The sequence below is a fragment of the Myotis lucifugus genome, unplaced genomic scaffold (assembly GCF_000147115.1).
Source record: "Myotis lucifugus unplaced genomic scaffold, Myoluc2.0 scaffold_99, whole genome shotgun sequence".
NCBI lineage: Eukaryota > Metazoa > Chordata > Mammalia > Chiroptera > Vespertilionidae > Myotis > Myotis lucifugus.
Genome location: NW_005871147.1, coordinates 2,891,801 through 2,914,172, shown reverse-complemented (window position 1 = coordinate 2,914,172; position 22,372 = coordinate 2,891,801). Strand labels below are relative to the sequence as shown.

Below are 22,372 nucleotides of genomic sequence, written 5' to 3'. Positions count from 1 at the left end.
CCTGAGCAAGGCGGAGATGGAGGCCCAGAGCTGAGAGGGGGCCCCGTCCACTGGAGGCACGGAAAGAGGCTCATTGTGCTTAACGAGAGGGACAAGGCAGGGCGTGGGGGAACGAGCCCGGAGACCTGCATGGCGCCAGGTCAGCCAGGAACTTGGCACCCGTGGCAGAGTTGTGGCGTCGCGGGAGCAGCTTGTTTATCACTTTGGACAGGTGTTTTCTGGCTCCTGGGGTGACTCTGAAATAGGCACACACACACACACACACACACACACGCAAGCACACACACATGCGTGATCTCACGGGAATGGTTACTGCTCTGTCCCTTCTCATCTGGAGGCGGCACAGGGTAATCTGGATTATAACCCATCGCCGGGGGCAGGGGCTCACTCGGCCGTTATAATCATCTTTTCCTTCCACCTTCGGATACCACTCAGCCTCACACGGCACCAGCTCTGTGATGGAGAGTGGAAGTGACAAGGGCAAAATAAAAAAAAAAAATTTTAAAACCCAGAACATATTCAATGGGAAACTACAGGCGGCGAGAGCTGTTCTCTGGTCCTGGCCGACACCCCCATGCTGCTCCTGGTGTCTGAGGAGACTTCTCCCCGCTCTGCCTGGCGGCTGGCTGGCGGTTCTGCAGGGGCTGTGTCCTCTGCTTGTCACTCCTACACTGAGGTCACTTTAAGATGCATGGAGTTCTGAATCTTTAACAGAAAGAACTCAAAGGAAATCCCAAAGGCAGTTAGTCGACAGGCATCTGCTGAGAATGAGGGTGAGAGCTGTGACAGGTGTGGGGCGTTTTGAGACGAGGGGGGACGCAGGAGGGAACTGACGAGGAACAAATGCGGGAAAGGCGGAGGAGCAGGGAAGCCTGGCTGATTGATGTGTCATAAGTGTGTGGTTTTCTCTAGTGTAGCTCAGCAGCCCAGGAGCAGGACGGAGGTTTCAGATGGTCGGATGGCTCATCCTGGATGCGGCTGGCAAAGCAGGCGTGGCGGGCAGACCAGGAGGAACAGGGAGGGGGGTGGTGGTGAGGATGTTATTGGACCCGTGAGCCCTGATCACCAGGATGGATGGTGAAAAGGTGTCACCAGGAGGAAGCCAGTGGATTGGGGTGATAGGAAGGGCTCCAGGCGCTTCCTTGGTAAGAATAAGGAAGTGAGAGAAATAGACACATAGGAAGTTTTATGATCAAAATGTGGGATTGCTTGCTTAAAATACTGGAAGTGCCAACTGCAAGATCCAGGTGAGTGAGTTGCTGGAATGAAGGTCAAAGTCATTGGGGTGTGGAGGTCAGTGAATTACAAGGCCGAGGGTGTTGGCTTGGTCATGCCCCTGAGCATCTCGCCCTCTCCGCATTCGGCAGTTGCCATTGAGAAGGTGACCGTGGTGTATGTAGGGCCACAATCCTCTCTGAAGCCAAGCGATTGACTTAGGTCTATGGAGCCCGGTGTCGGGGTGGGGAGCACGGTGCTAGGCCGATTTTGTGAGCTCTGAGCTTCTCTCCTGATTGATAAGATAATTCCTTTGGAAGAGGTGATGTAATTCACAAAGAACATTTGTATTCCCCCGGAGAAGAAAGTACTTCCTTTTATTGTCAGATCACTTTAGCATGATTGAAAAACCAGGGACAAAACTTTTTTCAGATGCCTGAAAGGAATAAGCTATGAGATGTCTGAAATCCCGGCCCCAGGGTCCTGCGTGGTGGCCTAATGCAAAGTCTCTTTGCACCTCAGCTTCTTTCTGAAACGGAAGAACTTCGCAGGGTCGTTGGGAGGGTCAGTGGAATAGTGGTGCCTTAAAGCGCTCACTGCGTGCCAGGCACTATGCAGAACACGTTTGTTTCGGCCTGAATGTGTGTATTATTCCCACTTTGTAGATGTGTAATGAACCAGGAGAGCTAACTAATGTGCTCAACATGATGCAACTATTAAGTGACAGAAAAGGGACCCTCAAGCCCGGGACTTTAACCATCTGCTCCACTGCCTCTCTTAGGCTCTGTGAACACAAAAAGGAGGCCAAATGCTCAGAGTGCTAAGTTGAGGAGAAGACATTAACACAGACCACAGTGTCACAGTCCCCTCCACACCATGTTAGGGGGTGTGCAGGTGCGGCGAGGGTGCCACCGAGGGACCGCCCCGCCCAGGGGGCTCCAGGGGGCTTCGCGGAGGAGTGTACCTGAGTCCTGCTGCGGAAGGCACTTGTCAGGTCAGCTGGCCCCTCTTGTCTTGTTGGTCCGAAAGGTGGCAGCTCCTTCTCCCTGTGTCCTGGTGTCCCACAAAACAAACAAGTAAACAAACAAAAACCACATCTATTTACTTTTCCACAAAGTTGCTCTTTAAATGTTTGAATCCTGGAATTGCAGCTGTATCGTTGTTTTCTGCAGGTTGTTGCCTTGCTTCTCTCTCTTTCTCTCTCTTTATGACTTTTTAAAATCCTCAGAGGATATGTTTTTATTGATTTGAGAGAGAGGAAGGGAGAGAGAGGAAGGGGGAGAGAGAGAGAGAGAGAGAGAGAGAGAGAGAGAAACACATCAGTTGGTTGCCCATCAGTTGGTTGCCTCCTGTATGTGCCGGACCTGGGATCAAATCCACAACCTGGGTGTGTGCTCTGACCAGGAATCGAACCCACAACTTCCTAGTGTTCGGGACAACACTCCAACCAGCTGAGCCACAGGGCAGGAAGCTATGTTAAGGGGTAGAAAGGCCAGTTTAAAGATTGTTGGAATAATCCCAGTGAGAACTGATGAGGGCCTAAGCCAGCCGTGGGCAAACTACGGCCCGCGGACCGGATCCGGCCCGTTTGAAATGAATAAAACTAAAAAAAAAAAGACCGTACCCTTTTATGTAATGATGTTTACTTTGAATTTATATTAGTTCACACAAACACTCCATCCATGCTTTTGTTCCGGCCCTCCAGTCCAGTTTAAGAACCCATTGTGGCCCTCGAGTCAAAAAGTTTGCCCACCCCTGGCCTAAGCCCAGTGCCTAGGGAGAGTAGGGACAGAGGCGCAGGAAGTAAAATCCACAGGGCTTCCTGGTGAGCTGAGCGTGGGGCTGAGGAGTCTGGCTGGGCCACTGAGAAGCCAGTGCTGCCATTCACTGAGGTGGGGGACCGTAGGGTGATAGGTGGGTCCCGGACATGTTGAGTTGGAGGTGCCGAGGACATCAAGTGAAGACGTGTGGTCTGACACAGAGGGATTTGGAGCCAGAAGAGAACAGAGTTAGAAGTGCAGTTTGGCGAGTCAGTAGCATGTAGGTGGTAGTTGTGACCAGAGTGTGGGTGACCTCCCCCGGGCAAATTGAACAAAGAAAGTAGAGAAGAGGGTTAAGAGTAGAACCTGAGAAGCACCAAAATTTGAGGAGCAGAGGGAGCAAAGCAAGGCCTTGGGAGGGTGGTCAGAGGGAGGAGGACACTTCCTACGTGAGAGGAGTGTGGAGCTCATATCCAGGCCTCTCTGTTGTAAAGTGAGGCCCAGAGGGTTCATGACAACAGTCTGAGGGACATGAGAAAGCTGTATCTAGTAGCTTCTCAACCCTAAAGGCATTTCTAAAACTCAAATGAAGCAAAATGAGAACTTAATTCTTTCATTCAGCTGTTAGCCCTAACTCAAGGTTGGATGACAGGCCCGCGTCTGTCTGACACAGTAACAGGAGGTCTCCGGGCCCCTCCTCGAGGCCCCTTGGCGCCTGGGCTCCCCCCCCGCCCCGTCCCCCATGTGGATGACTCTGATCTTCCTCTAACCCAGTATGTACCCTAGGTCCAAAGATAAAAAGATAGGTTTCTGTGCGCACGCACACACACACACACACATACATACACACACATACACACACAAACATACATACACACACACACACACACACACACACACACACACACACGCTTGTTCTGGCCGGCTCTGGAAACGTGCTCCTTGCATGAGTGTAGCCGACATAAAATATATTGCTTCCTCCTCGTAGGAGGGATTGGCATTTCTTGCACAGGGACGGGGTAGAAGAGGCGCTCCTGGCCTTTTTGAACTTCCTTCTCAGCGAGGGAAATGAGTAACATCCTGATTGGCCCCAGTGGAGTACAAGTGAAGGGAGTCCTGGCCCCCGGCTCCAGGCTCGTTCTAGGAGCTGCTTTACGCACAGGCGCCAACCTTGGCGCACGGTGAGACCCCAGACTAACAGTTATTTGGGCATTTTCACACTTACTAATGAAGTGCCATTTTACAAGGCACGCTAGGATTCCCCAGCCAGGGGAACATATTCTCCTATAGGCAGCCAGGCCGGAGGGGAAAGGGCAGGGACAGCCCACGTCCTGCCCGCCCTCCGCAGTTTGCAGACGAGGCCGAGGCCTCGAGGTGCCCCGTTCTCCCAGTTGGCTCCTGGCCTGTTAGCAGGAGGTACGAACTCCGTTTGCTTAATAGAGTGTTAACCCCAGGCCCTAGAACTTGTGTTAACACTTAGCACAAGGCTGGATCCGAGGGGAGAGGCCAGGGAACTGGCGGCTGAGGGTGGTTTGAGGGTTGAGCTGTGGGGTGAGGAGGGAGGAGGGAAGGAGAGGCAGTTGAATGGTCACTGGATGAAATGGAGCTGACTGGCAAGACCGAGGTTTCCTCTGCTCCTGCCTCTGTCGCAGCCCATGCCTGTCCCCTCCCCCCGCTTCACTTTCCTTGCCTTTAAATGAGTAGCTAGAGCCAGATGTACTCGAAGGGACCAACAGCTGGAAATGCTTGGGGGATGGGCCAGGGTGGGCAGTGTCAGCGGCACACAGATGCCTGGGGATCCGAACCCAGTGCAGCTTCTGATGTGTTACTCTGGGGCGGGGCCTGAGAGGCTTCCTGGTGCCACTGGGTAGGTGCGGGGCCTTCACTTTGAGTAGCAACGGCGTGGAGCAGCGCGCAGGCCTCTGCTGAGAGCCTCCGATGTGGCTTCTTTGAGCACCGAAACCTCTTGTAAGACAAACACAGGGTTGTGGTTGGTCCCCCTCCCCTCCGCCCCCCACCATCCCCTTACAGCCCAACAGCAAGAACCACTTTAAAATCCTGGAATCGGAAGACTGAGCTGAAGACCCCCTTACTGGTACTGTGGCCGAATTTTCAAAATCAAAATTCAGCATGGGTTTTAACGGGCAAAGTATAGGCTTTGGAGCCAGAGGAACCTAGAACCAGAATCCTGACGATACCCTTGGTAGCATCATCTGAACAAACATTTTACTTCTCTCTGTCTCAGTTTCTTGATCTGTAAAATGGGAATATCAGCCCCAACTTCATAGAATTGTTGGGGCGGGGCGGGGGGGGGGGCGGGGGGAGATGTCCGTGAGGTGATGCGCATAGAGTGGCTATGCCTGGCACACAATAGACGCTCAACGAATGTGAGTTCTCTTGCCTTTCCTGATATCTGATCTGATCAGAGAGTGACTATTGGGAATTGGACATGGTCCTAGGAAACCCGGTTTGTGTGCGTGCTTGTCTCGAGAGATACTGTTCCATGAAGTTTTTCCGTCCGCGGCAGTGCAGCTTTTCTGAGGACACAGCTTGTCTCGCGGTGCACTCTGAGCCTTGTCGCGGGAAGCCTGTAACCGTGTGCGTGCGTGCGTTCTCTCTCCCCGCTCAGAAGCAGCCAGAGCATCCTGCGGGAATGCTTGCGTCGTCTGCAGTCTGGCTGCAAAATGACGGTTGCCTTCCCTCTTGGACGGGGCGAGATCTTGGTTGCGCCAGGCTTAAAGCCGAGGAGGAGAGGGTCTCAGGATCCCGTCGGGGAAATGCTAGTGTCAGCCTGGCTGGGGGGGCTCTCCTGGCTGAGGCACCTCCGGGTCAGGTCTGCGGTGGAGCCGGTGGAAATTCTCCTCCTGGGACCTGCAATGCCGACCGACCTCTCGGGCTCCCAGGCAGCAGGCGGGGGGCCCTGCTCAGTGACCTAACGGTGTGCGAGGGGCTCAGACCTTCCTTGACAGTCATGAGAGGTGTCCCCCAGGAAACTGTGTCCTGTTTAACCAAAGGACAGTGGAGGTACGGGAGGGGGCAGGACAGGGACAAAGGTGACGGGCAAAGGGACTTGATTTAAAAATCAGCTCCTTCCAGAGCTGCTCCCAGGCCCTTTCTGATCTGATGTATGACATTTGCAGAGAGGTGGAACTCTTTGTGGCATTTTTCACGCAAGTTGGTGCACATTCCTGATGTGATTAAGAGGAAATAAGTCAGACGCACACAGGCATGAGTCAACATCGCGTGCGGCCGGCCAGGGCCACTGGGGGAAGAGTCAAGCCGTAGGCCCAGCTGAGGCAGGCGCAGGGCTTGTCGGGAGGCAACTCAGCGAAGGCGGACCCTCCCCGCCAACGCTTCTCGGGGGCTTACTGTCCAGGGCCCAGCATGAGGGTGTCTGTCAGAGGGCCTTTTGTTCTTCTTCTTCTCTCTCAGCTTTTTCTTAATGTTTGTTTCTTTTATGCTGATGACAGAAGTTTCAGGAAACATATAGAAAGGAATAAACAGAAGAGTCCCCTATAACCCAACTACCCAGAGGCAACCGTAGTTAATAACCTTTGGTCGTGAGTCCTTTAAAATGGTTTCTATGTTTCCTTCGCATCGTTTGGTGATGCTAACTGTACAATTTTGTTTTGCTTTTTTAGTTTCACATTCTCTCTAAAAATTCCCTCTGTTATAAACATCATTTTTCATGGCTACATAATATTCCACTGCCGGAAAGATAATTAACTTTACAAATACCTTATTGTAAGGCTGTGTTAAAGCAGCATCGAGCGTCTCTATGCATGAAGGTTTGCTGGCATCCTAGATTATATACTTGGGCTAGATTGCTGGAAGTGGCTGGCATTCCTAGGTCAGGAGTGGGCACATTTTTCAAACGTTCTTAATGTACATCGCCAGATCGCCCTTTAGGTAGTTTATCCCAGTAATATTCCCGTCACCAGCAGCCTGTCTCATGTCATCCTCACCTGTGTTGAGTATGATTCTGTTTATTCATTAAAGAGTGTAGGGCACTGAGATGTCCTACCCCCACCCTATGTAGGAAGCTCAGGGGATATAAGGGACCCAACCTCAGAGCTAAGAGGCCACTCCCCCTGCTCTCCTGTGCCCCCTGCAGGCGTCCTCAGAGAAGTGGGGGACACGTGCCCCCTCAGATGTTGGGCCTCCCCATGAAGGCCCTTGCTGTGTGATGACACAGAACCACTCAGCTCTGGGGATGGAGCTCCCAGACTAGGAGCTGATGTATCGCTCCTCTAGCTGCTTGTCATCTGGCCTAGAGGTGTCCCCAGTCACTTTCTTCACTTTCTAGTCCTTTCCCAGAATCCCACATCCCCTACGAGGAGCGCGCGGAACCCAGGGCAGCCCTCTGTGTTTGCGTGACCCTGTGCCTGTTTCATGAGCGTCTTATCAGGTGCTCACACAGCCCCGGAAGGCAAACACTAGTTTCTCTGGTTTATAGGCTGGTGTGTCTCTTTCCTGTGGCTGCCATAACAAACCACCACAAACTTGGTGACTCAACACAACAGAAATTTCTTCCCTCGTGTTTCTGGAGGCCAGGATTTCGTCAGCAAGGTCACGCTCCCTCCTCAGGCTCCAGGGGAGAATTCTTCGTGCCTCTTCCAGCTTCTGGTGGCTCCTGGTGTTCCACCGCTGGTCACAGCATAAGTCCAACCTCTGCCTCTGTCTTCACGGGGCCTCCTCCCTCTGGGTCTAGGATCGCCCCCTCCTTTCTCTCATGAGGATACCAGTCACTGGATGTAGGACTCACCCTAACTCTAGGATGCTCTCGTCTTGAGATCCTTAATTACATCTGCAAAGACCCTATTCACAAATCACATCCTGGGATGGACATATCTCTTAGGGGGACGCCATTTAACCCACGACAGCAGGTCACAAAAGCAAGGTCCAAAGAGGCTAAATGACTTACCCAAGGTCATCCAATGAGACAGTAGCAGGGGATGGCATTGGAACCCAGGTCTTTTGCTTACCGTGTACCTTTAATTATGTTTTTTTAAATGTTTTAGACTCTTAAGGTGTGACTGCTTGACTGTGTTAGCTGGTTCATAAGGAAATGCGATTTGGTACATTTTTACCCTAGGATACACTCACTGTTACCCTGTTCGTGTATCATTGTAAATTACATTGAAACTATGTAATTGAACTCCATAGTTTTTTCTCCATGTGGTAAGTGGGGAAATTAAGACCCAGGGTAACCAGAAAAGTTAATGGGAGAATCCCAATTATCACTTAGATGTCTTGATTTACAATCTACATTCTAACCTTTAAAGCATGAGTTGTGGAAGGTGTCAAAATGACTACTCTATGTTAAATTGCACAGAAATTCTTGGTGTCTCCATTACCATGGAGCTCCCCTTCCCTGGCTCAGGACCCTTCGATGTGTTGGCCGCATACGGCTGTCTGTTCACGGACCCCTGATGAACCACAAGGGCCTATGAGAACAGATGTGCACACCATCACCACATCTGGGACACCAGCATCTCCTGGCTTGCCAACGTTAGCATTTTCTTCTTTGTTGGTACCTTTCCTTTCCCTTACTTCCGAACTAACATAGTAAATCCTTTCAAAATGACCTCACCCCGAAATCCAAACCCCAGAGCCACATGGATGAATAGAGGACAACCGCGGTACAACGGCACAGGTGGGGTGAACGTTAGGCAATCTGAGTCATAAACGGCTGCCGGGCTCTAGGTCCCTTTGCTCTGTCCCATGTCCGTGCATGTGGGGTTCATCTCGAGAGCCACCCTAAAGAACCGAGAAGGACATGTGGGGTCCTCAAATTTCCCCACCCTCCCTCAGTGCCCCACTTTCTGTTAGTTGTGATATAGTGCATGTTGACGTAGTGAAATATTCCTGCAGCCACACCCAGTAACCAAGCAAATGTCATTCCTCGGCCTGTGCTTTTATGAATCAACTTGTCATGTAGAGAAAGGAGCCCCCGCCCCCCTCACCACCACCACCCCCCCACCCCCAGCACCCAGCTCTAGCTCCGTTTGGAGAGGCGGCACAAAGGTGCTCCAGCGGTTGCTTTCATCATGCCTGGGGTCATTTCTTAGTTAGTGTGGACATTGTTATTTTAAAAAAAAAATTATTTCAGAGAGGAAGGGAGAGGGAGAGAGACAGAAACATCAATGATGACAGAGAATCATTGATCAGCTGCCTCCTGCACACCCTCCACTGGGGATCGAGCCTACAACTCGAGCATATGCCCTGACCAGGAATCAAACCCTGACCTCCTGGGTCATAGGTGGATGCTCAACCACTAAGCCACACTGGCTGAGCAGTGTGGACATCATTATTATCGTGAGCTCTCACCTAGAAGGGCTTACCTCCTGAATAACCTTGTTTAATTACAAGTTTTGCTCTTGCTACTGGCCTCCCTGGTGGCTGGAAATTTGATCAACAGGCTCTCATCAACTCCAAATCCCTGGGCCGAACCTAATTAATGCAAAACGGAGGCCGTGCCGCGGTCTCCTAAATAGCCCGGCTGTGATTAGACACTATCAGCTCAGAGGAACATCCCATCTTCCCCCTGCCACCGCCATCGCTGAGCTTCCGTGCCCCTCCACAGTGGCATACAAAAGGCAGGGCACGTGCCCCCCTCGCAGCCCGGCAGCTGCCAGCCTGCCAGCTGTCACAGCGTGCCTTCAGCGGGTGTGTGAAACCCAATAACCTGACCCATTTCTCTGGGGAGAGTGCAACGCAGGATGCCGCACTGGGAAGCAGGATGCAGGAGGCTCACCGGTGCGAGGCTGGCTCTCTGTGCAGACTGTCCGGGTTCTTCCGATCCCCAGCATCGCGGATCTGAAATAAGTGCACCGAGGGCAGTGGCATGATGTTGTGACATTGTTTTCTGCTCGGGTATCATCCCCTTCCTTCCTCTTATTTAATTCTCGCTCCTTTCTCTGCCTATCTCATTCCTCCCAGTCCTGGCCCTGGGGTTTGGCTCTGGGACCACACCCACTGGGGACTGACCCTAAAGTCCCTGTCAGCATCTCAGAAGGTCAGAATCAGTCCATAGACAACATGGGCTGAGCAAGCACGGTGTACAAAGGGGAATGCGGCCTGCAAGGAGCGTCTAAGCTAGGCTAGCGAGCAGACCACGAGACTAATAAAGGCAGAATGGGAATAACGCCAGGGGACTGATCTAATTAACCTGGGATCCAAGGATAGACTTCAGAGGGATCCGTGAGCACCCCAGAAGTGCTTACATAATTTTATGTATGCAAATATTTTGGGGGTAAGCTCATAGCTGTCATCAGCTTTACCCCAAAAGGTAAAGGGCCTTTTGTACAACCCGGCTTTCTGAGAGTGCTCCTTACAACTTGGACCGTCACTCAAGGCTTCACAAGGCGGGAGGCAGCGCGTGAGGGCAAGGCTTCCCGGGAGGCATCGGGGAAAGACTGTTACACTCAGAACCGGAGACCTGGTGCGACCTCGCCTCTCTCAGCCTCGGTAACACGTAAATCTGGGAAATGGCAATAATTGCAGCTTCCCAGAGTGCATCGAGGACCGTGAGCTTTATTATTATTTTTCTGGCTCCCTTTGTATCTCCATACCTCTCGGTGCTGTGCTTGACTCAGATCATAGTGGACACTAATCAATATTTGATGAATGTGCGAGTTAACTGAAATAACAAACGTGAGAGGGCTTTGCAAACAGCAGAGCGGGGCCTCAGCAAAAGATCTTTGCTTCTCAGTACGCGTATTCTGTGCTTCGCAAACAGCCTGCATTAAGTGTCTTCTCCCCTTGAAACTGACCCTTCCCCCCGTAATGGGACTCAAAGGGCCAGCCCATCTGACGGAGCGTCTCTGGGCTGGCCAGCTGAGTGATAGCTGTGCCGACAACACTGGCGAGATACGCAGTTGCCTAAGAGCTCGGAGGTGGCCTCACCCTCCAAGGGCTTGGCCTCTCGACCCCAGCCCCTGCTGACATGCACGCACCTGCAGCCCTTCTCTCGCTCCAGGGCGGGCAGACTCCCTGAGCTCCTTTGCTGTCCTCGTTGGCACTGGCAGGGGTGGGAGGCACGTCGAGGAAGGGGCATGGCAGGCCTCTGCTGGGACTCCTAGCGCGGAAGCAGGACCTCTAATTGCATCCCCTCTGTGGCTTCTCGGGACGGTAGAGACAATCGAGTGCTCCTTTGTGGAACATTGTTTGTATCTCCAACCTCCTACCCACATCTTCCCGTCCATGCCCATGCCAGGAGAGAACGGGTCTTCTCTCCGTGTTCTCTCTCCCGTGTGTCGCCCACCAGACAAATGACTCATCCGCGTTGCCATGACCCTCCAAGGATCGTGGGCCGGTGGGAGTGGGAGGGACTTTTAACAGGCGTTGGTTGATGGGACCAGCGTCCTCAGAACAAGTGAGGTGCAACTGAGGGAGCAGCGGTAGAAGCTCCGGCTGAGGAGGAGAAGCCTGTGTTCCGGATCTTCCACGTGGGGATGCGGGGCTTGTCACCCATCACTCTGAGCTTCAGAAATCAGGGTGGTGCCAGCATGACCTCTCAGGGTCATCGTGATCATGAAAATGGATGATGACGCTTCAAGTGGCATAAAGTTGTTCACACCTGTTATTACCCACGCATAGTGAGCGCACCAGGACCGACGTGCAGAGCCCTCACCATGTGCGGCACTTCCCCTAATGCAATCCCCACAGCAGCCCTCCCTACGGGATTGGGTTGTTTTGCCGGTTTTATGGGTGAGGAATCGGAGGCTCCGAAGGGTAAAGAACTTGCCCAGAGCCATGCAGCTAATGTGTGTTCGAGCCTGCACTTAAGTCCAGGCCCACTTCCACCTCCACCAGCTCACGATGCTTCTCTCCTGCATGCCGTTACGTTGTCTCTTAAAATTCTTGCAGACTCCTCTGGCCTTCACCACCTGAACCCACCCTCTCACCGGAACCCTTCGCGCTAGAACTCTTGCTGGAGTTTCTTGTTTGCTTACTGCTTGGGCTTCGGCTGTTCTTCTTGGCCCTGCTGTCAGCCTACCTGCCCTGACCTCTAAGCACGGGGCGCACCAACACTGACCGAGCACCTTCCTGGAAGCAGGCACCTGGGCTTGTGAATCGAGGGGAAAGGGCTATTCCCTTCCCTTCCCCGGGCTCTGGGACGTCTCTGCCCATACAAAAGCCATCGCCTCAGCCCTGACAGTCCGGGGAGGAGGAGCGCCCACATTTCATTGTTGATCCCCCCTCTGGAAATCACTAGGCATGATTTCCCAGGCAGACCCTTGAAACGATGCTTCAGATCTTGAACTTGGCAACTAGGAGTGAGGCGGCGGTAGAGAGCATTGACTCCTGGCAGGAACCTTGCTTAACCTCTTCCCTCCTTGGAGACAAAGAGTTATTAGCTCCACTTCAGAGATGGGAAAGGGAGATAGAGGGACTTGCCTCACTTCGCTTAGTGAGTGGGTCATGGAAGGGAAAACTTATGTCATCAGTCCCTGTGTGTCCTTGGGCACCAGGCACCTCTGGGTGGTTGCTATGCTGGCTGAGCATTGGCTGTGGGCTGGGCATAGGGCGGGCCCTTGGAGGGCTGTCACTCAGAGTACCCCACCACCTGGCACCTCACTCCCAGACCCATGTCCTGACCCTACCTGATGGTCAGAGAAGGTGCTACAGGGCAACTCCTCACTCGGGGGTCCTACCTGAGAAGCTGGTCCCGGGGCACCCACTCCCCAGGTGGGTCTCTTCTTGGGGAGATGCATTCACAGATGCTACCAGCTCCCCCAGCATCAGGCATCTCCCCGACAATTAGGCAAGAGATAAATCAAAGCCCAGTGTGGCTGATGACATTCAGGAGCCAGTGGTGACCCCTGCCACACATATAAATCCCAGCGGGCTGGCCGGGGCCTTTGTCTGGGCAGGAGAGCTCGGGACTATCTGGCCCTCTTTGCTGATGTATGGAGTCACTGACTGTCGGGGTGTTTACGAACGGTTATCACCTCAATGCTGCGGCCATTATCAGAGGCAGGGCCGCCTGCCGGGGCCAGGGCTCGCACCCTCTCTATTACCACCTGTCATTGGCAGGGAGTGTGCGCTGACGCTGCCCAGTCCCGGCTGCCGCGGGGAGATAGTTTCTGACGGCTGATCAAAGAGGAGCAGCAAGGCCTGATAAAGAGTGTGCGTCGCGTGTACTTTTAACTCGGGGAACATTGGCATTTGCATTTTCCCCCCATCTTCCTGGTGCTGGCAGGAACCGAGCCCAATAAATGCCGTGGATTCGGTTACCTAATCGCCGGGGAAATGGCATGTGCTTAAAGCAACAGAGCAGGACTGTAATCTCTTTCCAAGAGAGAGTGGATGAAATAAGCTTTCACAGAAGGCTCGCCGTATAATAAAGCAGAATAATTTAAATGGGGACTTTGAAGTGAGCCTGCGTTAGAAGCTGGCCCTGGCCCTCGGCAGAGCACCATGTACGTTTTGGAATGTGGGAGCAGCTTCAGATTAAGGGGAGATCTTTGCTGAAGGTGCTGTCACCCAACTCTTGCTGGCACCCCCCAAATGGGGCCCCAGGTGTGCTCAGCCTTTGGCGGCTGGGAGGCGACGGCCATGGAGCAGAATGAGTTCTCCAAACATCAGAGATCTCAGTTCTTTTATTTATATTTCTCAATTACAGTTTACCTTCAGTAGCATTTTGTATTAGTGTCAGGTACACAGCATAGTGATTAGACAATCATATACTTTATTTTTATTTATTTATTTACTAGAGGCCCGGTGCACAAAATCCGTGCACGGATAGGGTCGCTATGCCTGGCCGGTGATCAGGGCTGATCTGTGGGGCCCCCGCTGGCACCACCCGCTCACCAGCCCTGCCCCCCGCCTCCACCGCCGGTCACCTCCCTCTGCAGGGTGACCGGCAGGGGAATGGGGAGGGGGGGCCCGCTGGCACCTGCCTTGGCTGGCTTGGGGCCTGCGGGGGAAGGAGGGGAGGAGCTCCTGCGTTGAGCGTCTGCCCCCTGGTGGTCAGTGCATGTCATAGCGACCGGTCATTCTGCCAGTTCTGCTGTTCAGTCGATTTGCATATTAGGCTTTTATTATATAGGGTATCTTTATTTTAATTTATCTTTATTGTTGAAAGTATTACAGATGTCTCCTTCTTTGTTTGTTTTTCCCACTGACCCCCTCCACCCCGCCCCTGCCCCTCCGGGCTTCATCACTCCACTGTCTGTGTCCATGGGCTGTGTGTATATGTGTATAAGTTCCCCAGTTAATCACTCCCCACCCCACATCCCACCCTCATCTTCCCCCTGAAATCTGTCTGTCTGTTCCAGGCTTCTATTTCTCTGCATCTATTTTGTTCATCATTAGATTCCATATATGAGTAAGATCATGTGATAAAGACAATCCTATCCTTTACCCAGTGTTCCCCCTGATATTTCCAGGACCCACCTGGCACCGCATGTAGTTGTTACATGGTAATAACAGATATCTGAGTTTTTGAACCAGGTCGCCCACAAACGTGCTGTTGGATTTGGGGCCATAACTTCTCTGAAGTTCAAATGTAAAATGAGGAGGTGTGGTATGGGATATAGTGGTTTAGAAAGTTTAAGTTTACGCTTTATAACTCCTGTTTTAATGAATCTTAAGGGAAGCTGTATGGTATCAAACAGAGACAAGTAGAGGTGTTTTGGTTGAACCTGGGAAGGAGGTTCGCTGCCCTTGACCTAGTCCCTAGGCCTGGCCAACGATCAGGGCCGATCTGTGGGACCCCCTAGTCCCTGAAGCCGTTCCTGGAGACTTCAGAAGGACCCTGTCGCTGCTCAGAAAACAGTTGAAAAACCACTCACCCAGCGACATCATAGAGGTCATTTCCTGGAGGTCTACACTTTGACCAGTGGCATAGCTGCTGCTTGCTGTCCTACACATTCATGGTGTGTGTGTGTGTGTGTGTGTGTGTGTGTGTGTGTGTGTGTTAATTAATTTTGAGAGAGAAGCATTGACTCATTGTTGATGCACTTATTGATGCATTCATTGGTTGGTTCTTGTATGTGCCCTGACTGGGGATCGAACCTACGACCTTGATGTATCAGGTCGATGCTCTAATCAACCCAGCTACCTGTCCAGGCCCCACGTTCGTGGCTGGTAGTGCTCTCTTCTTCGTCTGTCCTGGAGAAGAGCTAACTGGCCCCTGGACAGGGCAGGGAGTTGGTGGTGGGTAGACAAATAGAAGGGGCTCTGCCAGCATGGACTCAGGGTGCCATGTCCCGTGTGCTGCAGGTACCTTTGACCGGAGCGTGACCCTGCTGGAGGTGTGCGGGAGCTGGCCCGAGGGCTTCGGGCTGCGGCACATGTCCTCCATGGAGCACACCGAGGAGGGCCTGCGGGAGCGGCTCGCCGACGCCATGGCCGAGTCGCCCAGCCGGGACGTGGTGGGATCCGGAACAGGTAACGTGGCATCACGCTCCTCGCCTGACTTGGTCACGACTGGCACCTGCTGGCGTGGAGCTTCTTTGGCGGGAGAGGGTGTGTGTTTGTTTTAACTGCTTGTTTCTTTAGTTAGCTCTCTGATTGCTGCCCCTGGGGAAGCTCCCAGGGATGGGAAACCCTGTGGAAAGGGGAGTTCCCGGTGGAACGGACCCGTCCTCGGTGGAATAATTCATACAAAAAATTGTCATGAACGTAGTATTCTGTGAGTGGCTCCCAGAAGGGCACCTTCTCCAGGGGAAGGGACCACGTTGGCATCTCGGAGGTTTTCAGCAGCCCTTCGGCACTGAGCGCTTAGGCCATACCCCTGCTCCTGCCACGCTGGAGGCTTCCCAGAATGGCAGGTATCGGTGTGCCCGCCACCTCAGGGGGGAGCAGGCATGAAGCAGGCAGGGATGGTTTGAGCCCGCCAGACAGTTTTCTCTTATGCTGCCTTTCGCCCTTGTCTTGCCTCTGAGAGAGCCCAGCAACAGGCCCGGGGTGGCTTCCCGCATCTGTAGAGCAGGCAGAAGACATCCTTAGGTGATGAGTGAGCACTGCCCCAGCAAGCAGGTGTACACATGCACGCACACACACGTGCACGTGCACACACACAGAGAGCACGCACTTAGAAAAGACCTCCATCTCCACACGGTCACAGGACAGCCTGCCCTCTTTGTCCAAAGCACCTCCTCATTCTGGGTATCTGTGCTGTTCGTGGCTGTGGTAACCCAGCCTTTATGCCTGAAAAAGACTGCCCCCCAGGCTGCTTCCCAGCTTCCTGAGCTCAGCGGGAACGCGTACGGGGTCGCACAGGTCCCGGCGGCAGGCCCTCCCGCTCCTGCTTTCGTTTACTGTGAACTGCCCCGTCCCTGCTCCCCACGCTCCCTGGAGAGAGGATCCCAGAGAGGAGGAACTTACAACCCTGGGGCAGGGACCAGGACCAGCGAGGTGTTGAGGGTCCAGGCACTTGGGCAGGGCTTGAAACGCCTGACGCACGTTATCCCACAGTCTCACTTCCCGGCGGATCCTCCGGGGCATTTGGGTACCAGGGGTCAGCAGTTAAGCTTTTCCCGCTCTTCTTCCCCCTCCCGTTTAGCCCCTGTGTTCCTGCACGAGGAGGAAAGACACTGCACTCATCTCTCTCCCCACAGGGCTAGCAGCGTCCTGCCCGTAGTGCTTGTATACTGATTGGCAAAGGAACAGGATGGAGGCAAGAGAGGGCGAGAAGCGGCTTAGCTAGAGGCACCAAGTACCTGCTCAGGCCCGGCAGACGGCCAGCCGTCTCTGAGGCCCAGCCTCCTTCCACGCCCCTTCGCCCCTGGAAGGGGAGGACGGTGCCACGGCACGTCACGTCCACTCCCTCGTGCAGGTCCAGACACGTGCGCACCCTCTCGCTCCCCCCACCAAGAGCTCCCAGCTGTGGCAGCTGCTCACCGTGCCCTTGTTCTCCCACCTGGGCCCACAGGTGAGGGGCAGCTCTGCTCTTGCTGGGGCTTTCACCCCATTTTCCTGGAAAGTTGGCCGAAGCCAGGAACACTTAGGAACACTTTCCCCTTCTGAAGCACAGCCTTTCCCCTGGATCTCTGGTGAATCTCTGGGGCCCTGGCCGGCCCCAGTTCACATAAACCAGGGTGACTCCCGGAGCTGCCCTTCCAGGGGCTGGAGCCGCTGTGGGCCGGCTTCCTCCGAAGCCCCTTGGAGCACCTGAGAGCCAGCCAGCAAGCGGATCGGAGGTGCCTGCACTCGGGGTGGGGACTTCAGCCTGGCGCAGACAGTCAGTAACTGAGCAAAACTGGCAGCGAGCCATCTGCCAGACAGCTGGGGGCCCGGGGAGACTCTGTGGCCTTAAGCAGGTTCATGAAATTAAAAAAAGAAATGAGAGAGGAAATTAAAACGGAACGACCCAGGGGTCAAAAAAATAGGAGACGCCCTTTTAAGGCAGAGGGACCGCATGTCCCGCCCCCAGCTGCCGCGGAGGGGATCCTTCGGGCCTTCTTGGGCCATGTGAAGGTGCGCTTCATTTCCCAAACACTCTGCCTTGGCGTGCAAGGCCAGCAAGTAAAGCAGAGAGGACGGAAGTTAGCCTGGTTCCCTCTGCCATTGCTGGGAATCACCTTTCACGGTTTAGAACTGCAGACGAAGCATGGCCGGCGGGGCAGCCCAGCCTGGACGGGGCAGCGAGCACTCCCATGCCCGTCAGCCTGCTGCCCAGAGGGAGCCGGGGAAATACAGTGCCGTGTGGGGTGGGAATTTCTGGCAAGTCACCCTTGGCCGAAGCAGCCTCTCTCTCTCTCTCTCCCCCCCCCAACCCTGCTTCTGTGGGGGGCGCACAGGATAGGGGACAGCCAGTGTTTACCTGTCAGGCACCAGAGATGGTGGTTTTAGTGCAGCCACCGGCCTGCTGGCCTCTTACCAAGGTTGCATGGAGCATGCTCTCATGACCCCTGGCCCTGCAGCCCAGTATGCCTCGCTCTTCTACAGGTTTAGCTAGTGACTCGCTGGTAGAGGTTTAACACCCAGCTCTCCACAGGGAAGCGGGAAAAGCCCTGATTTGTAACATTTGGGGATTGCCATCGTGTAAACACTCTATGGCCAATTTCAAGCTATCAACATGTCAGTCGTCTAGCAGAATTCCTGAGAAGGTGACATCAGCGTATTGGTTTATTAATTACCCCAGCACCCCGCCGCCGGTGAGCTGTCCCATAGTGCAACTTGGCTCTCCCCCCCAGAACAGCAGAGCCTTTCCAAACCTTACTACGCAGCAGCACCATCTGCACCCAGTTGCTGATCAGAAATGCGGAATCCCAGACCCCACATCGCCCCGCTGGGTCAGCACCCGCATTTAACAAGCCCTTGATGTGAGAAAGTCCGTGTCAAAACACGGCGAACCTCTGAGGCAGTGTGAGCTCTGGCCTCCGTGACGGCTGCTGACCACTGAGTCTAATTAGGTCACATGTGCGACTGGCCAGTCCGGCTCTACAATAACCGGCTGGACTGCTTTCTTGCTAATATCATTACCTCCCCCCCCCCCACCCCCGCCACCCCTGTTTACGCTTCCCTTGTCCCCATTCAGCAGAATTCCAAATTGAGGTCAGTCAAACTCTGCTCTCACTGCGGTTGCTGAAGGAAAATCACAGACTGGTCAGATTGGTGCCCCGGCACATGGGTGTCCTCCCCTGTCCAGTGAGCCTGGCAGTCCTGTACGTCCCTACCACCCCCTTCTCCTCGTCTCAGGTTGCACGCATCCTTTGCAGCAGAAACCAGTGCCTAGAACAGGGTCCGGCCGTTCGTGGGTCTGCAGTCACTGCTGAAGGAATGAATTCTCCATTCAGCCTAAGCCCATGGCCAGCAAACTGCGGCTCTCGAGCCACATGCGGCTCTTTGGCCCCTTGAGTGTGGCTCTTCCTAAGCCTTAGGAGTACCCTAATGAAGTTAATAACAATGTACCTACCTATATAGTTTAAGTTTAAAAAATTTGGCTCTCAAAAGAAATTTCAATCGTTGTTCTGTTGATATTTGGCTCTGTTGACTGATGAGTTTGCCGACCACTGGCCTAGACCTTAGCCGTCCCGTGACATCCCCTGCTTGCTGCTGGGGCACCCAGTCTATTTTCATCCTCTTATTGACTCCCCGGGTCTCTGGTCCTCTAAGAGCTTGTATATTCTTTTTAACTTTTTTTTTCATAGAATTGCTAGTTATTTAGTAGGACTTAATGTGCTGTTTATTTAGTGGGGTACATAGCTCAGTCCATCACCTTGAAATCAGTCTCTTTCCTTCTTCACGGACACTATTTCAAACTCTCCTCTCTCAAATCTCTTCCCCACCATCGTGTCTCTCGCTCTCAGAAAATGGCTCAGTGGTGGCCGGCATTGAAGAAACCTCTTGAGTTCCTGCACTCAGACCCTAAATGTCCCTGCAACAGCTTTCCTCTCTCCTCCAGTTTCTGCCCCGAGCTCACCCAACTGCCGCAGCCACTCGCCGGTTTACCTCAACACTGTCAACCAAGTCCCTGCAGCCCAGCACCGGCCTGTGCACACGCCCTGTGACCTTGATCTTGCTTTCCCACGCTCTCCTGGCTTGATGTCTGCCTCGGGCCACTTCTCAATTCCTGCCCTGGGTTTTCCTCATCTTCGTCCTCAGTGTATTTCTCAAGGCCTCTCTCGGCTTCTTTCTTTTCCCTCCGTCAGTACAGGGCATCTCCACTGCTCCTGTAGCTGCTAATGCCATCTACAAACTGATCGCTTCCAAGTAAGCTCCCAGTTGGCTCTCTCTCCTGGTCTCCAGTACCATCTAGACCAGCGGTTCTCAACCTGTGGGTCGCGACCCCTTTGGGGGTCGAACGACCCTTTCACAGGGGTCACCTAAGACCATTGGAAAACACATATATAATTACATATTTTTTATGATTAATCACTATGCTTTAATTATGTTCAATTTGTAACAGTGAAATTGGGGGTCACCACACATGAGGAACTGTATTAAAGGGTTGCGGCATTAGGAAGGTTGAGAACCACTGATCTAAACAGTCACCCACTGACATCTCTGCATCCACAGCTTGAACCGCTCTCCCCTGCCCTGTCCTTCTCCCGGGCTCGCCCACCTCATTGTGTCCAAAGCCTTCGAGACCAGCCGCTGCCCTCTCTCCGGCCAAGCCCAGCTCCCCGAGGGTCTCTGAGCACACGTGTCCTCTCCACCTGCCTGGCCTCTGCACATACCTCTCCCTGGGCCTGGAATGCCGGCTCCCGCAGCCCCCTCCTCTCCCTCTCACCCCCCTCAAAATAGCTTGACTAATTCCTGCTTAGCAGACATTCCTTTCAAAATTGCCTTTTGTAGAAAAGTAGAATTTTTTAAATAAGCAAAACATTGACTTTTTCCAATTGTTTTGTGTCTAGGTAAAGATATAACCGCATATCCCAAAAAATTTTAATAAACACCTGGATACATATTAAGTACATTTTCTCTTTAGACGTTAACTCTTTCCATCGCTATTTAGCTACACCTTGCCTTTGTCTTCTGCTCTCTCTGACGTCCAACAACAAGAGCCCCACACCTCACACACAGGGCCCTGGTCAGCTGTTTAGAGTGTTCCTGAGCGTCTGTGTTGCAGGCCGCCTCCTTTTGCTGCTGTTGACTTAGGAGCTCACTCAGTTCTCAAGGTCAAGGAGGACTGTCTCTCCCCTGTGGCTGTGGCTTCCTGCAGTCCTGGGAACCCTGCTCATTCTCCTTTGGGCTTCGTCTTTTCTGTCTGCCGTCTCTTTAACACGCTCTCTTCTAACCCAGAGGCAGTTCCTCGTGGGGATCGCACTGTGGGCTCAACCTTGGCCTCCTACCTGCTGTCATAAACACATCTATTTCCTTACCCAGATGTAGAAAACTTTCACAAGACAATATTATATAAGCAATGCATTCTGGTACTTTCTATTTTATTTCTTTTTTATTGAGATGTCACAAACAGCTAACGTGATTTCACAACACGGGTACATTGATGAATCACTATCTACAGTTGGGAAACCGGTACTCGAGTTTGTTCTGCTAAATCCTCTGAGCTTTCCTCTATGTGCATTAATTCCTCAGCAGAAAAGTCTGTGAGGTTCTTTTCGACTAAAGCTCTTCCAACGTTTTGTCAGAAAAGTCTTTTACTTACTGAGAGGGTGTGAATTTTTTCCTCCTTAACAGTAAAGGCACGTATTGAACATTATACACAGTTTTTTAAGTGGTCAAGATTTCAATAAGTTGGTTAACAAATATCTGTTGATTGCCTATGTTCTGCAAAAGATAAGCTAAAAGCATGGTGTGTGTGTGTGTGTGTGTGTGTGTGTGTAGGAATTCCAGACTGTAGGAATTAAGCTCTCAACAAACGTTAGCTAGCATTACGGGGTTGACCAGATGCGCACTCGGTGTGTGGGCCCCTATCCCACTTCTGGACTAGCTCCTCAGATGGGCCGTGGAGTGCCTGCGCCTGCTTGCACGGCTGAGGGCCGGGACAGTTTCCTGCCAGAACACTTCCCGGGGGGCTTATCATCACCCCTTCCCATCGCAAGGTGCCACCGGACCAGGCGGCAGCCATAGCCGGCATCGGGCAGTGGATTCATTCTCTTATCTTGTAGACGCCCCTCCTCTCAGGCAGACGCTGTCGCCCAAGCAACGTAGCCAGTCACTTAGGTCCCTGTCTCCGCTTCACCTGTCGGCCCTGGAATTCTCCTTCTGCGGGGCCTTCCAGGGAACTGTCCATGCCTCCTCTCGGTGAGCTCCTCGTGGGCCCACACATCTGTCCGTGGCTGCGGCAGGCAGGCTGACTCCCTCCGCACCGCACCGGGGTGGGCATCTCAGGAAGAAGTAAGACTCGGTTCCCACCCTCAAAGAGACCAAGTGCTGAGCTGTGGGTCGGCTCCTCCTGCTCCCCTCGCCACTGCCCTCGGAGCCCCACCTGACCGAGCCGGGCCAAGCAGAAAGCCATGGGCCCCCGGCCCACAGCCCGTGCTCCTTCCGGGACTTGGCGGCAAAAACTCGCCGGTAACAGACGCCACAGTGGCTGGGGGTGGAGAGGAGAGCGTGAGCCCCAGAGGAACATGAGCACCAGACACAGAACCCAGTGCCCCCCTCCCTCTCACCCCCGCCCCCCCCCCCCCCCCCAGAGGGAGGAGGGAAACACTGCAAGCGAGAGAGAGGGAAAGTTCCTTCCATGTGAAAGGGGAATATCCTCTGGTTCTTTCCCACGTGTGTACCGACTGGGCTAGAATCGAATGTGCTACCCAAGTTCTTATAGTGGATTGTCATCGAGTCTTCTTTCCTTCCGTTTACGGCCCGATGCTTGTGTCCACTCGTCAGCCCCATTCTTTGTCATATTTTTTACAGCACCTATCAGCTGATACCTAGATTTTTGTGCTATCCACCCCAGGGGCTCCCTCCTGAGCCAAATACCCCGATTTCCTGGAGAAGAGGGTAAAACCTCTCCGCTTCTAGTAGAGTAGATGAAT

At 53.3% G+C, this 22,372-nt stretch overlaps 1 protein-coding gene across 1 annotated transcript in view; it reads left to right on the top strand.

Annotated features, from left to right (window-relative positions):
* Window positions 1-22,372, top strand: part of BCAS3 (BCAS3, microtubule associated cell migration factor) — a 454,972-nt gene that overhangs the window by 417,922 nt on the left and 14,678 nt on the right. Inside the window, exon 24 of the mRNA XM_023756742.1 lies at window positions 15,207-15,374. Coding sequence (XP_023612510.1) covers window positions 15,207-15,374 — 168 coding nt within the window. The remainder of the gene's footprint in view (window positions 1-15,206; window positions 15,375-22,372) is intronic.